The 16,448-nt window shown below is 39.0% G+C and overlaps 2 protein-coding genes across 3 annotated transcripts in view; one reads left to right on the forward strand and one right to left on the reverse strand.

Moving 5' to 3' along the window:
* ASRGL1 (asparaginase and isoaspartyl peptidase 1) overlaps positions 1-16,448 on the forward strand; it is a 449,509-nt gene that overhangs the window by 377,381 nt on the left and 55,680 nt on the right. The gene's annotated exons all lie outside the window — the stretch shown is intronic.
* FAM135A (family with sequence similarity 135 member A) overlaps positions 1-16,448 on the reverse strand; it is a 55,049-nt gene that overhangs the window by 26,064 nt on the left and 12,537 nt on the right. The window contains exons 3-11 of one of the 2 annotated variants that reach the window (XM_088539902.1): positions 12,566-12,645; positions 9,150-9,289; positions 8,965-9,035; positions 8,597-8,770; positions 7,383-7,509; positions 6,921-7,074; positions 4,339-4,416; positions 2,340-2,389; positions 783-938 (exon numbers count right to left, since the gene is read on the reverse strand). In XM_088539902.1, coding sequence (XP_088396028.1) covers positions 783-938; positions 2,340-2,389; positions 4,339-4,416; positions 6,921-7,074; positions 7,383-7,509; positions 8,597-8,770; positions 8,965-9,035; positions 9,150-9,289; positions 12,566-12,645 — 1,030 coding nt within the window. The remainder of the gene's footprint in view (positions 1-782; positions 939-2,339; positions 2,390-4,338; positions 4,417-6,920; positions 7,075-7,382; positions 7,510-8,596; positions 8,771-8,964; positions 9,036-9,149; positions 9,290-12,565; positions 12,646-16,448) is intronic. The other variant, XM_088539903.1, reaches the window with a different exon arrangement.

The following is a 16,448-nucleotide window of genomic DNA, read 5'->3' on the forward strand; positions in this document are numbered from 1 at the left end:
GCTTTCAGATAAGCTCTTAAAGATGACCTTTTTTATTATATGTTGTGATAAATGCATGGGTTGTGATCTCAGACAGTAAAGATGCCAGGCCAGCTGAAATTCAAGCTGTGTTTTGGGAGATTTTTTTCTGTTGTTCTTTTCTGTTTTAATGAATCCCACTCTATGAAAACCTTACAATGTCAGGTTTGTTCATATTTTTGATAACAAAAGAAGGGAAGAAAAAAAGTATTTATTAAGAGATGAAAGGACAGCTTTAGCCAATACTTGAAAACAGTTCACTCTGAGAATCAGCCCTGCTGTGATTTTGTCTAGACCTACAAAACCTGCATAAACATGCATATGTAAAAAAAGATCAACTCTGTGTGTGTGTGTGTAGTTACTCACCACATGTACATATGTTCACATCTCAGATGATTTTTGATTTTTAAATCCTACTTAAAGTGTCCCTTCAGAGTTTACAAATGCTATAAATTCTTGAATCAGAAGTAAAATACACTTAATTTTGGAACTTGAGCAGATAGCCTACACGTAGCAGGGAAGTAAAATGAGCAAGCACTAAGCATGCCACCAGAATAAAAATATACTGTTCTACACAAATACTTCTTGTGCCATAGCCCACGCTTTGCCTCTGAACTGCACTTTTTATTCAGAAGCTCAATGAATTAGTTGGTTTGTATTTTATGTATTATATTCCAAGAATAAGCTCTATTTGAAATCTCATTTTGACACATAGTTCCATAACAGTGTGATATGCTCTTTATAATACCAGAGTCAATGCTCACCCTTAAGGTGTGATGTTCCTGTGCTAGCAATGCGGTGACTTCCTCTTGCAAGGCAATGACCTCCAGAAATTGCCCCCAGAGAGCCATGAGAAGTGAGCACAGCTGAGCAAGGTTCATATTTATAAGTTCTGCCAGTTCATCAGGATTTTCCATTTTCTGAAATTTGAGGGAAAAAAAAATATTTACACAATTGCAGCCCACAACGTACAGACACAGGAACAGAAAGCAGGAAACAGACAACCAATACAAAAGGCACCAGTTGCAATTTGATGCGATCTTAAAAGTTTCTTTTCAAAAGGAGACATTTCCATTTCAGAACAGTCACAATCGACTATAACGTTTATATAGACCTAAACATCCAGATGACACTATCCAGCTATGTCTACGCACACTTTAAACATCCCGGGGGACCAGTGTCATACTATAGGCTTCTTAGAACCAGATCACACAAAGATAAACCCAGCGTGAAAGAAGCTTTTTCCTTCAGAAATGTACTGCAGCCTGGGATGTAGCTCTCTGTAAATCAGTGGTGGACAGCTAGGCTTTTATTTCCTGCCATGTAAATTTTCAGAAAGTAATTACAAGCACATAAAGCATTGACACAAAGGCTTTTAGAATTTTTAAGAGTAAGGATAGTAAAGACCCAACTTCAGCAATTTTTAAGAGGAAGTAGCAAGAAGGATAACAAATATTGAGATATCAACTTAGCAGGAGAGCGTGGAAGTAAGGTGTGGAGGGACGCATGAGGAGAACCACATAAAAGAAGGGAGAAAAAAAGGAATAGCACAAAAACACAGCTGAGTAAGTTGAGAGAGAAGCTAAAGAAGAAAAATGATCATAGCTCACGAAATAACTCACATTGAAACATAGAAAGCTTATAACATGTAAAGTAAGATCACCAGTTGCCCGCAGAGGCCGAGTGCGCTGGTGCTGACTCCAGCTACCCAAAGGCTGCCCTCGTGCAGTGGGTGCTGCCTGTCCCTGCCCTGCACTGGTGCTGCCCGGCAGGAGGGGAGCGCAGTGCGCCCCGGCACCCACCAAAACTCCCCAACCTGCCCCCCGAGCCTCTGCGGCAACAAGGCAACTCACTAGCTCCTCCGCTGAGGCCAGTTCTTCTCACTGCCGCACGTGAAGGACAGAGTTGGGGAGAAAAATGTAAGAAAACTAAAGCTCTTCCTTGAGACTGTTGGGAAAAGAGAGCAAGCGTGGGTACGAGTCTCTTCCAGTCAGGGTGACACGCCTGGGGAAAACGCTCACGTACAGCTTGCTTACACGACTGCTGGATTTTACAATGCCGTGAGATGACAGGATCATAAAAGGAGGAATTCAAACGACGAACACAGAAAACTCAAAACGCAAGCTCGTGCAACGCCACGGCTGACATGGCAGCATGCCACGCGAGCAGTCGCGTGCTGAAGCTGAGCGACTTCTCTTTGGGTGGGAAACCATTGAAAGAAACATTGGCAAAAAAATACATAGAAGTGATTACTGAAACAGAAATCTATTCACAAGTAAGATCAGCATCCTCCAATTTTGTAGTTAGAAAGAAAAGAGTACCTTTACTTCTTCACACAGTTCTGTAAGACGGACTTCTACATCTATGTTTTCTGGAAAGACGAGAGATGCATACACGTGAAAAATGTATTGCTCACAGTGCAGAGTAAAAATAGTCATCTATTTAACAGATATTACAGATTTATATATTATTTATCATTATCAAATTATAGAATTTAAACACATATTAAAAAGAAAAGAGACCATCAAATAGAATGGTATCCCATTCTACATTTCACAGTGAACTTGAAATCCTGTACATTTTAAACTCGTTAGATTGTTTCTTGTTAATTGCTGAGGTAGAGGACAGAACACAATTAACTAAAATTGGTTTTATTTACCTGATATGTGATCTAAGCTACCAACATGCAGAAAAATACAGTTGCTTAATTGTATGAGGAATTGTACTTTGGTCAAAAACTATTGTTTATGTAATACTTAACTACTGAAAGGATGATTAAGAATAACTTAATCTTCCATAATATCGTAGCTTAAATTAGATCACACCCTGGAATAATTTATGAAAAAAATGGATTTCTTCATTTACATTGAACGTTTCTCCTTGCCACCCATTCGAATTCTACTCAAGCAACTCCGATTTATTAAATGTTAATTTAAAACTATAATTTGATTTCCGTCTTTACTTGAGGTACGAGTAAAGAAACAATAATTTATAAACCCTAAAACTGTTTGTGACAAATATTTTAATTAATTTTTGAAATACAGTATTAAGGATAAAACCATAATATTTCTTAACACACAAAACATGTTTCCAATCCCACAAAAAAATTAAATATGGATAACGAGCATAGGTTTATAGAGTGGCAACAGCATTTTCACTCAATTTACCTTTGAAAGATACCACCTAGGCATAGTGGCTATGTACTGATTTTCAAATAATTTCTACTGTACTTATTGCCATTATACTTAATATCAAACAAATTATCTCGCTGAAAGTCCTGAGAAAACATGCAACTTGGAGAAATGCACAAAGTGCTCAGAAACAAGATTAGAAATCTGTTCACTAAATCATGCTTGAAGATAATTATTCTGAAAAAACTATGAAAACTGTTTAAGATCCAATAATTCGGTTGTGTTTGCAGCCGCACGATTTTTGTCACTGAAAACATTAAATGGCTTATTTACCAGAGCCAGTATTGAATATTTATCTTTACTGTCAAACTGCAGTTGGTGATGGATTTTGACCAACAGTTAAAACTCTGAGGTCTCAAATCAGTATAGAAAACCCCAAACGAAAATGTTCTTAATAAAAAATGACAGAATACAGATCATGCAGGGCAAAAGGTGAAAGGAAATTTAATATTAACCTTCCATAGCAGCAATGTTCAGCCAGCAAACACGTGATGCAATTTTACTGGCTTTGTTTCTTTAACCAAAAAGATGATGCAGCTAAATATGATCACGCTTGTCACCTACTATGACTCTGAACTGCCAGTTTTGTCTTTCCCGTCATAAACTGCCAAGTGATGAGCAACATCATTTGGCCAGTATCAGAGCAGCAGTGACACTGTCCAAAGGGAGAGCTGTCCTTTTAGACATGGACAGCTGCAACTTAAGCCTTGAGAAGGTCTTGTGCACTGTTTGGGAGCAACCTAAGGCATCCTGAAAGATGTTTCAAGTGAAAAAAAAAAAAAAAAGTCTTTTATAATTGAGAGGTGAGTCTGCAAGGAATAACCAGAAACTACCCTTTTTAGTTGGTTATTTAAATAGTGACAGCTTACTAAACTCTTCAATCATTTCTGTTTAGTAAAACAGGACAGCAAAAATAAAACAACACTGAACCAAGAAAACAGTAAAAATTTCTCATTTCACTATCTATATTCAGCATAGATGCAAGCAGCTCAACTCCACAAACTTCAGAGTTTAACATACTTTCACTATGGCTGAATACAGAGGATTTTCTTCTCCTGTTTACATATAAAAATAGTTTATATAATTAATAAAGATCTGAGGGGTTATATCACCTGCTTTGTAAACATACCTAGGTAGGCGTCTCTCTGGGCTCGTGGATATTTTCTTCTGAGAAGGCGTTCATAAAGGACCTGCATGCTGGCCTTGGCTAGTTACAAGGATTGCATACACATGACTAGTTACTAACCTCCTTTTTTCATCTGTGATTTATTATTTGCCTTAAAGTTAGTATAAAGAAAAGCTTATTGCTAGCCTAGCAATTAGTGCAGTTAGATCATAACGGTAAAGCATAGAATTTGTGTAGTTTCTAGATTAGGTTTTATTCATGATGTACATTATGCTCATTTGTTTTGCTGTTTATTTCCTGAAACCAGTAATATCTAAATGCTCAGTTAAGTTACAGAGTTCTTTGCCTCTGCAAAATCACTGTGCTTTCTTCAAAATGTGAGGTAAACTGAGTTGAAATGTACATCATAAAATTGGACAAAGAGAAGAAACAAAAATCAAATGGATAATTTATTTAAAACACAAAAAAGACATGATTTTGAGATTTAAACAGAACTTGAGATTCCCTTCCCCAAAATCCATTTAAATTTCATGTATAAGACTTCCCAAATGAAATAATTCATTTATTTCAAAAATTAAATATAAGGGACCACAGCTGTATATCTTGTGAAGTCCAGAGTACTTCATTTTTTTTGGTATACATTACAGAAACATGCTTTTTTTTTTTTCCATTGCTGATGGATTTTAAAGAAAGTACTCAAAGTAATGGTAAGTATTGGTTATTTGCCATGAGCAAAAGGTGAGCAAAAATAACTTAATTAATATTTTAGTTCCTTTTGTTATATCAGTTGTCCCAGTCAACATGCATACATCATAACTGAAATAAATTTTAAAAGATTCATAAATAAGAAAATAAGTTACAGCAGAAATTGAAAAGATTTTGAAAAAAATAGGAAACAAACTGTCAGCAAAGTATGTACAGTGTATGTCAAATGTAATTACAAATATTCACATCCCTCAATCTATTGTTCAAATTTGCATTTCCTTAAGGTAAGCTAAAGTACTCACAGAAATCACTAATGGTTTGACTCAAGTTCCACTGAGGCTTATGAAAATCTCTCTGTTGACTTCAGTGAGGCTTGAAGGGTACCAGCCAGCTATGAAATTCAATTACTTGCATCTTTCTTTTACATATATTTTGTAAGAATGTTTTACAAAATGTAAACATTTCTGAAACATTTAAGTAGCAAGATTTAGCCTCAGCCTGTCTTTACAATGGCCATAAAACCAACAGATACTATTTGGCAAAAAGGACATTTTGTCATTAAAAGGAAGACTAAGAGTTGAATCATTCATGTAACATGGCAGTCCCTCCCCTCCATACTGAATTAAGATAACTGAGAGAAAAATATTCTTTGCACCACAACCACACAGTATTTTTGCTGCTATAGAGAAAAAGCCTCAGTTTTTACAATAATGGTATGTGCAACTTATGTGGAGATTTTTAGCATCCTTCCTCCAAAAACTCCCTTCCAGGAATGGGTTTTTATTTTTGAATGTGTGTGTGAAATATGCTTTGTTCTGATCGGTAACTGGCTGCTATGTCATCTCCTGCCATGTACCTCCATTCTCCTGTCTTATAAACTAGTGCTAATTTTGATATTGTTGAAATTACATAAATTACATATATTACACAATATTCTAATCTACTGTCTACAGTTGATGTAAATTCTGAAAGACCTGCCTGGTCTCTGGATTTAAGTAAAACTTCATATTACACAAAGAGAATATGTTTGTTGGGAAAAAAAAAAAAAGGCCCAGCCGGTCCTTTCTCATGCCAATGCGTTCTCCTTTTTATTTATACTACTCTCCTCATCTGCAAGTTGAAAGCAGACTCACTAACACACCAGGATTCTATGGAAATGAATTTAATGGAGTATTTTCACAACTATTTTTATAAAATAAGGTTCATTCAAGTAACTAGGAGTCTTCACAGCCATAGAATTTATAACTTAAGTTTCCTTCTATGAAGCTGTTCTGTAAGAGTTTAATTTTATTAAAAAAATAGCTGCTCTGAAAGCATATTTTAACTACTCAGTTTTATAGAAACAGTTCTTCTATATTCAGATTGCTTTTCCTAATTCTCAGGTAATGAAGCCATTGGTCTACTGGTCAGTTTAAAGGTTACACTGCAGATCGAATCAGCAGCAATTTTTTCTTGTAGGTCTTGTTTTCAGATAAGTTTCCAGTGCAATATTCTTCTCAAATCTGAGCTTCCCAAATTTCATTTTTAAACGATTATACATTGCTTCCTTGCAACTTACAACCAAGTACAGCATGCTTTTCTAGACTCCTTCTTCCAAATTCTCACCACTAAAACCCATTATTTGAAAAACAGGCTAAATCTTAAAACAAAGATCTACAAGAAAAAAATATTTGTATAAATTCAGACTGTTATCTCATTATTTCATTAGTGGGGTGACGTTATTTTTTCCCCTCTATGAGTTATTAAGTTCCAGTTTCATTTGAGCAAACAAACTGTAGGTATATAAGATGTGCAAAATTAACAGTATTTCAGCCTAGAAGAGGAGACATTTGTAATAAATACTGAAAGAAAAGCGATGCATTTTATTATATTCAACGTACCCAGTTCAATTCGGTGAGAAGAGGGGAGCTCCTTTGTTATCATAATGAAATAGCTATGTAACCCTTTGAAAGCAAGCAGCAAACTGGCACAAAGTGTGTAGTGGAAATTATAGGCATGATTGAGGAAAGACTCTGAAACCACAAAACTGCAACCCTAAAAAAAAAAAAAAAAAAAAAAAAAACACATATTAATTTCATACCATAAGTGAAGCATTAACAGAATAAAATGGACTTTTCAATTGATTGCAGTATATTAGAAAAAAGGTAAAACACTAAATATTTTAAGTTTTCCATCTACATGATCCTGAAATGTAACATAACCTTTTGGAACAATTTTTCTCTCTTGAAAAGAGCCAAGTACCTCCAAAATTCAATCTTAATCAGACAGTATTTCTGCAAAAATGTAAAAATCCATGCTAACTAATACAATATAAATAATATGTTTAACTGACATATGCTTACATCTGCTGATAACTGTTTTGTGTAGTTATTGCCAAAGACCACACTTTCAAGGGAAGGAATCACAGAGTCCCTGTTTTGTGCTGGTGCATTCCTGTTCAACCATGTATTCTTCACAGGGCGAGGAAAGCTGTAAGAGATACCCACATCTTCAGAAATATAAGTGAACCAAACAATTCTAACATACTGTGTATCACAAATCTGTCACAATTAGAAAAATTCTTAGTATTTCTTTGAAAAAACATGCCAAAACACCGATTCTCAATAATATGCTGAAAGCACCCAGGCTAGTAGTACTGTCCTTCTAAAGTAGGACTTGTAAAGCAGCTGTCTTCAAAGAGCATCTCCAGGTAGCCAGAGCAATTTAAGTTACCACCCTCAATTGTTTTGCTGCCATCACTTACCACAAAGGCCAGCAGGCTCTGTGCCAGGAGACTTTTAATGCAGAACTCAAATAATTTAAACAACATTCCGGAAAGTTTAAGCCAAACAGCCAGATTTTTAATTATAACAGGTAAGAAGCACTCATCTTCTGCCAACTTTGCTGTGAGGATATTAGGTCCTAAAGGTGAATGAGTAGCAAAACCCTTGAAGAGCTGTCACACAAACTGTGGCTGATGATTTCTTAACAAATGCCTGACCTCAGCTACACGAAGAGAGGGCCCATCCAAAAATCCCAATCTGTATCCTTAATGTTCAGTCTTGACTGAAAATCAGTAACAAAACCTGTTTTTCACTTTCTCTCCATGAAACAAAGTTTGACCTAAGGGACAAATGCGGATGCAACTCCTGAATTTCACTGCTATGTTTTGACAACTGACATTTTATACACATGATGCTTTAAGTGTATGATTATACAGAATTACAGTAGTAATTGAAAGCTAAGGAATAAAGATCTAATCCTGCCACTAACAGAGACAACAGCTGATCTTCCCAATTAGAAATATGTATAAATACCATCCTCCTCACTTCTCCCATTTTAGGTATTAGCTCCATTCTGTATTATCTACTCTTATTTCTAAAAGAAACAAACTCAAAATTTGTTCCAGGTAGCTTTTAAGACCTGAGGTCTCTCCTCCCTCTGACCTCCAAATTCCAGAGTTGTCATAAAGAAAGCTACATCACACATAGACTTAATTCCTTCCTAAGTATTTTATTTTCATAGTATTTCCAATGGGGCACCCAAATACTTTATTTGCATTTTATTAATAGATTACCTTATCAATGGCTGATGCAGAGCAACCAAAGAAGCATGGACTATGACAGATATGACAGAAAGGTGGAAGTAGTCAAACATAACGTTGACGTAATGATGAAGGCCCCGATGCAAGTTAAAGTGCAGCTTTAAAGTTCGGCTACTGATTGGCTGTAGTGTGCTCAGATCATCGGGTCTAAAAATAAATAAAAACTACATATAATTAGAGCAACTTTTAAAGTAGGTAAGCAAAAAAACAAGAAGTGCAATATGCAAACAGATTATTAGTAACTGATGCAGCTATCAACTCAGCATTGGCATAAACTTTGGAATATTAATTTACAAACTGTCAACATATTGTTTAACAAAACATTTTAGATTTACACTTACGAATAGTCTGTATCTGTGAAGTGTAGATCTAGTGTTAGCAGAAAATTCATTTCATTAAGGGACTCTTCAATCTAAAAAGAAATTGTAGAATCATGAATCTTTTCAGGTCTTGTATTTAGGGTAGTCCAAACTATTAGTAAGACCAATTTAAATATCTGGATATAGTAAATTGAATGGCAGATTACCTTCCTCTCATCTAACAGCATTTTTACTTTGAAAATCATCACATCATTCACAGAAACTTCCTCATTTTTATAAAGAATCTGAAATGTTTTACTGCAAACTACATTGTCATGGACTGAAGCAGGAAAGGCAAGATCTGCACCTGAAAAAGACAGAAACAAGTGTTAATAAAAATTGGTCTAGAATCCAGAAATGCTGAAGCAGATAGTAAGTGAAACTTCCATTCCTGAAAGCTTCATGTCCACTACCAGAACTTAAAGCCAACAACAAAAACTGGAGATCAGAGAAATGCTTCGGTTTCTAAGAAATACTGCATTAATATTTTTGAATATAATTTACTTTTAACAGTACATAATTTACTTTCACAGTTTCCAGACGGAAGATTTTTGCTTGGTTCTGAGCTGGAGTAAGTCCTTCCAGGCACCAAAGGTTCTAATAAAAAGCATAAAATTTGTTTTCTTTCATTCAATGTTACTGTTGTTTCAAAATTTTTAAGCACATTGAGAACTAGGAATGACTTGCAGATGAGGCAGAAAAGTTAAATGACATGCATGAACAGACTGAGTTACACAGATATACAGGTGGTTCCTTCCTTCCTTCCTTCCTACTCTCCTTCTTTCCTTCCCTCCTTCCACAGTTTTACACACTACTCTGGCCAGACCAGCTCCAAATATGCCTTACATTTCTTGTTCAATATTGCACTTCTGCTGATCAAAAAGAGCTCACAACAGTTGTGATAAATGTTTGATTAATGTTTGGAGAAAGGTCAAAAAATGGTTAGTGGGGAATGAGTAAGCAATCTTAATCATTACTTCATAAGAATCCGCAAAAGGGAAAAAAAAATCCATCTGCAGAGTTTGTGCTTCATAGACTTGGGGTCTACAGGGCTGATACTCCCACCCTGCAACCTTCATAAAATTTGAGTTCAACCTCCCTTCAGACACTAGAACAAGGGGCAGTTGGGTCTCCTGGACGAGCTGGCTGTAGAGACTGGTCCAGCAAAGGTAACTCCCCCGTGTAAGGCACCTTCAGCCCGCAGTACAAATCCACGTGGCACAAGACAGGTGAAGGGCAGAGAGGACATGGCTTCCCCTCACACGTAACCTGATATAACTGCAGGCCACCAGCAAAAGGCAGCACCTCAGGTCTGACAAAAAAGAGGTAATGCAAACACGTGGCCATGGTCCCAGTGCCTACGCACTGCTCAGCAATTTCAGTACCGATCCCCATCCCACTGACTCCAGTGAGAGGAGAAACTATTCCCTCAGGAGAGCAGCCATGGAGGAAAACCCACAGCTAGTGACAGTGGCTCCACAGCTGCGTGGGGAGTGAGCGCCCCCAGCCATGAGGCCCGCAAGAAAGCTTGTCCTGGCTCCCGCATTGCTCTGGTGAAGGGGGAAATGGGAAGGGAAGAAAAGGGGCTTAGAGAGAGACATGGGACCTGATGAAGTTGGGAAGGGCTGGACAAGTGGTGGAAGGAGAAGAAATGCAGCAGAAACAAGGGAAAAAGTGAGCTGGCACAGTTAACTTGGGGTGAGCGGGGAGAGGCTTGGGAGAGCGGGATGAGAAAACCATGACACTGTCAAAGGGATTAGAACAAGGAAAGACCCAGGTACGAGGATGACGGAAGAACAGAGCTTCAGAGGCACAGGAAGCCTCTGGTCCCACATCACACCCGTTCCAAGAGCGAGAGCTGCTGGCTCCAGCCCAGCTCCAACCCCTCTACCGGGGACAAACACCAGGCCCTCTCAGAGGGCGGCTTGGACCTTCACCACATGACAGGGGCCTTTTTTTCCAAAATAATGTCCTGTAACTGATATGAGCCATTTGATCACCTTGAATGTAAGGCTGTGAACTAGATCTACAGCTTCTAACTCTGCTAAATTAAGGAAGCATCTAAAGCAGATGAAAGAGAGGTCCTCTGTGAGACGAAGTACAACCATGTCCACCAGGAGGAAAAATGAATACCATCTCTACCACACACACACAAAAATCTAAATTCGTACAAAAAAAAAAAAAAAAAAAGAACAATTCCACCCACTCCTTGTTTGACCCCACATTCCTGCTCTCCACATTGTGGTGCTGTTGTGACACAAACGTTACTAGCAGCTACATGGTGAACCAGAAGGAGACATTGATCTAAAAAAGCATCCCAGCTTTTATTTTTGACTTCTCCTGGGTTTGTTTTTGTTTTTTAAGACTGTTTATCAGCTGGCTGAGCTCCCCGGTAGAGTTCGATGGCCAGAGCCGGGCGCAGAGCAATAGAGCAGCAGGAAACAGCCTCAGGGAAGCAAAAGGCTGCCTTTTTTTTTTTTTTTTTTTTTTTTTTTTTGACACTGTTGATTTAAACTCATGTCAAACTGCAGACATAATGTAGTTTATGCCTAGTAAAGAGAGATAAAAGGGCTAGAATATATGTCACAAAATCCATTGCGCTTTCTGAAAAACAACTGAAGGCAAAACTGTAAGATGACATGAAAAAAAAAAATAGAGATAACGAAAATATAATTTAAGTAACACTATAAAAAATCAGTTTAGTAGAGTTAAATTCCAGTAAACCACAGTACACTTATGACTTAAAAAATGTGTTCCTTTGTTCATAAAAAAAATATATTTCACTTCACATATACCCAGGAAACATTCAGAAAGCTTCAGTGCCTTTACTGGTGATTCTGCTCAATAATTCAGGTCTCAGTAATCTTATTTAACATTTTCTAAGTCTGTAACGAGATTTTCTTCCTGTCAATTCCAAAAAATTCTTTTTTTTTGAAATTAGGAGAGCATTAGCATATGTTTTCTGGGTTTAATTTGCCCAGGGCACAGAAATCAAAACTGAAGACCATGTTTAAAATTAAAAAAGTGGTCAGGGGAGGTGGCAGTGGGTGGATACTTCTGTTCAGGAGTTTAAATCAGCTTTTAACATTGCCTCTGGACAGCAAGGCCAGGGGACAGAAGGAGGAAGGAACCAAACATTTTCAGAGCCTTTCTTTGCAAAGAAACAAGTTCAGCAATCTGCAGGAAAGTCTGAAATAGGTGAAGTTCTTCATTACTCCCGAGGATACCTGCTTAAATGATACCTACCCACAGCCTTTAGCCATTTTAGTCCATAAGAAGGGAAAACTAAGGAAATCAGTGGAAAAACACAGAAGACATAACGGAACCATGCTGTGCTACCTGTAACAGGAATCAACAGAGGAAATACTGCAACACAAATTCTGTAATTAACTTAAGTCTCACTGCTAAGAATAAACAAGCTCATTTTTCAGTATGTCAGCACGAAGTTGTATTTTAATTGTGTTAATAAAAAAACAGAGAATTAAAACTCTTATATTAGCTATAAAAACATAAGACAAAAAGGACACTCCTTTAAAAGCAAGGTGAGATAACATCTCAATTTGCTAAAAGCTCTTGCACTTACCGGCTGTGTGTAACAAGCTAGCTTCCAATTTGTGGGGAATTCTTGGTGGGATTTTCATAGATGCACGAATCTGGTAAAAACTAAAGCAAAAGATAGTCATTGGCAACACATTCAGCTCAGTGCCCTCACTTACCATACACAGACACAGGCAAAGGCAGGGGCAGGGCAAAGGCAGAGCTATGAAATTCCCAAACTGCCTCATATATTGATTTTGATGGAACTCCTTACATGACCCAAGAGTCTATAAAAGCGCACTACATGATCTGTTGTCTCCATGATATCCCACTTCAGATAAATCACTTTTATTTATTTTCAAAGGTTAGCGTAGGGAGAGAACAACAACGCTCAGACACAGGGAGTGGGGGGTCAGAAGAACCTTTCTGGGCAGAAGCACAGACAGAAACGCTCTTAAGAGCCCTTATTTCATACCCCACTCACAGCCCTGTGGCTCTTTCCATTATCCAGTGGATTCAAATCCAAAGCATCCTTATGCTGTTGTTTTGCTTTTAAACTCAACGAAGGCTGAAGCACCAGGACTTTGGCAACAAGGTGTGCAGTTGTGTACTAACCTTACAATCAATAAATAAAAATAATTCTTAACTAAATCCTTTCGCAAAATTAGAAGCCACTTTAGCTTGGTCAAAACAATATACAAGATAATTATATATAATAGAAGATATTTAATAAACCAACAATGTGGTTAGTGCTGACACAATAGCAAAATGATTCCCACCTTTTTTAAAAAAACGACTACGATTATCAGTTTACTATAGGTTGAATTTTATTTTTTATTTAATTTTAGACACCCACAGATGAAACAAGACTCCAAAATCATCCAGTGATTCATAAACAGTCAAAGCTGCACTGGAGAGAAAAAATGCAATCCTAACACTGTGTCCTGTTGTACGGGAGCATAAGGAATGGAGGAGATCCCGAGAGCCCTCCCGACACCAACCTCGGAGGATGAGATCTGTCACACTGACCCGTTTTCCTCCGGTCAGACTTAACATGCACCATTCAATCACTCACTCCAGCTATACCCAGACACATGTTGCGTTTAAACATAAAACAGAGCAAGCAAGGAGATATTTCCCACCATCCCATGTTCCCCAGGTAATTAATTTCTGGATTGACACCGAACACTCCCCTAGCACTGGAGATGCCACACAGCGAACGGCACCTCCCTGTGATCCAAGCGATGCGAATGTGACGGCGGAGCAGAACAGCTGCTAGCCCAAGGACTACGGAAAGAACGGAGAGCCGCCGCCGTGGCGATGACAGACACCTCGGAGGATCACATATAGGCACCTGGAAGAGCATACGGAGCCTTCTACAAAGTCCAATGAACGGTACAAGGAGAGTTGACTGTTATACTCAAGCACTCAGAAATACGCAGACAGGGACTCTTCTCAGCAACTGTACAGACTCTAAAGGGAACTACCAAACCACTGTCCTTCAAACCCTAAACCTTTTTAGTCTTTTTTCTTCTTTTTTTCCTTCTTTCTTCTTCCTTTTTTTTTTTTTCCCTAAAGCGGCTACTTTTCTCCCAGCAGAATATTGGCCTGCAATTTGGGTTCTTTTTGTTAAAAACAGACAAACAAATACAAAAGGAAAACAAAATAACCCATTAGGAGCTCTATAAAATATATTTTCTCAATACTCCTGAGGAATGCAAGATATTTTACTTTGTTTCACTCTAACCTTCTACTCAATGGGGTCCTTGCAGCAGACTCACAAACATCCAGAACCTGCATCATTCTCACCTGATGTTTAGAACCACTCGGCAGTTCCACACAAAGTCTACACAGAAGATAAATCAAACTAAGACTTAATAGCTTAAGCAAATGTGCACAGGTTGATGAATGAGGAACTGAACAAGGACAGATGCAAGGTAAATGCAGAGTAAAAGTCAGACACTGAGCAGAGAGACGCTGCAATGTGACATTCCTATTACTTAATGCAATTAGACCAGGTCTCTGTAATAACTATTAAGTGACTGTTTACAACCCAGGCCTTCAAGAATCCAATAATCAACAGCACTATTTATCTTCAAGTCCATGCTACCTACGCTTAGAATGTAAAGGGTGAAACAGACTGCTCCAACATCCTAACTTTTCCTATTACCCCCTCCTAGCATTTCCTCTAAAGCAGAATATTCTACCCCTTATTCTACTGTCTGCCTGATGCATTTTAACTTGGGCAAATGGGGAGATGAAGGTGCACAGTTTGCTTGTTTGAGACACGTCACTTTGATATGCAGCACAGATCTGTACTTGAAGCAGTTTATAACATAAAATATTTAGCTGTTAATCTGAATACCAAATATAGCTACCAAATACCAAATATACCAAATGAGCATTTTAAAAGTCGCAGGTAGAACAACAACTAATAAAGCAGAGTCCTACGGAGAGTCATGGCGGTATAGGCAGATCTGGGTTCCCAGCCCTGGGAAGCGAAGCAGGGAGCCAGCTGGCCAAAGGCCTGGCACCGCAGAGTCCTGAGCCTCCCTGACTCCTTACCAAATAGGTGACTCCTTACCAAAACGGGTAACACATCTTCAAAGAACTTTTTTTTCTTTTTTTTCCTCGATAAGAACACCAAGTGGAAAACACAGCAAGCAGATACAGAGGCCAGCAGAAGACTCAGATAATAAACTACTTCCAAGGTAACCAGATTATCTTTTGTACCAAGGCCTTTTAGGCCACATGAGACTTGGCAGAAGTGCTTAGCGGGAAGGAACGTTGTAGGTGTTTGTTTTCTTTCTGCAGATTTTCCTTCCCTTTCTGGGAGTATTTTCCATCAGGCCCTGAGCTAGCTTCTGCCGGATCTGTGAGCAGAGACGTGCCCGAGGCTTTCCAAAAGCCTCACCTCCAGGCTGGAAGGAGGGTGACCAATTCTCAAGCTCTTTACCGCTCAGAGACATCACTGCGTGAAGGCTCTATAAAGCTTCTCTACATTTTCTTGACTCAGAACAGAGGGTTCTCTGCTAAACACTGTGTCCAGATCTGGGGCGTGCACTTGGACACCTTCAGCAGAGGGCCACCGGTCGGCCAGGTGACTGCAGCACGAGCCCTTGGGAGCACCTGAGGGAACTGGGCTTGTTCAGCTTCAAGCAGAGACAGCTGGGCAGCCTGCCAGTGCCTAAGGGGAGGTGACTGAGAAGAGTGCAGAGGTGGCACTGACAGACAGTGCTCAGAAACTGAAAAAAGGAAGCTTCTGCCATGAGGGTAACGAAGCACTGGAACAGGTTGCCCAAATAGGTCAGGGAATCTCCATCTGTGGAGACTTTGAAGATCTAAGGAGACAGGACTATAAGCAATATGGTCTGAACTCAGTGCTAACCTTGCTTCTTTAAGCACAAGGATGGACTACGTGACCTACCAATGCACCTTCCAACCTTAATGAGCCTACACTCCCCGAGGCTACAGGAACTCTATAAAACAGAGTACAGCAACATGGTGAGTACAACATGGTGACTGAAAGGTGACAAAGAACGAGTTGCAGTAGTTGGCAGATGCGGTCCAGAATAACTTGAGACTTGTGTGAATATAGCAAATTCCAGCTCCTGGCTTTCCTGAATCTCAGCTTGCTGTTTAGGCAAGATGTTTCTCACCTGTCCACTCGTTTGCTTCTCTGAAAGGCGGCCTCTTCCACTTGCCATTGGATCTCCAACGCCACAGACTGAGGGAACACGATGTACAACATCACCCCTGACCTGCCAGGGCGGCCCCCGTGAGCGCTCCCCGCAGCGCAGGCGGGGGCTCCGGAACGCGCCGCCCCTCTCCGGCGCTGCCCAGCAGCCTCGGCCTGGCGCGAGGTTTTACAGCCACCCCCGGGGCAGCTCTGCGTTTTCTCCAGAATGGGAAAGTTGGCTTAAATATTT

This window comes from Tinamus guttatus, unplaced genomic scaffold, assembly GCF_059628265.1.
Source record: "Tinamus guttatus ecotype Peru unplaced genomic scaffold, ASM5962826v1 Tinamus_guttatus_pri_ptg000051l, whole genome shotgun sequence".
NCBI lineage: Eukaryota > Metazoa > Chordata > Aves > Tinamiformes > Tinamidae > Tinamus > Tinamus guttatus.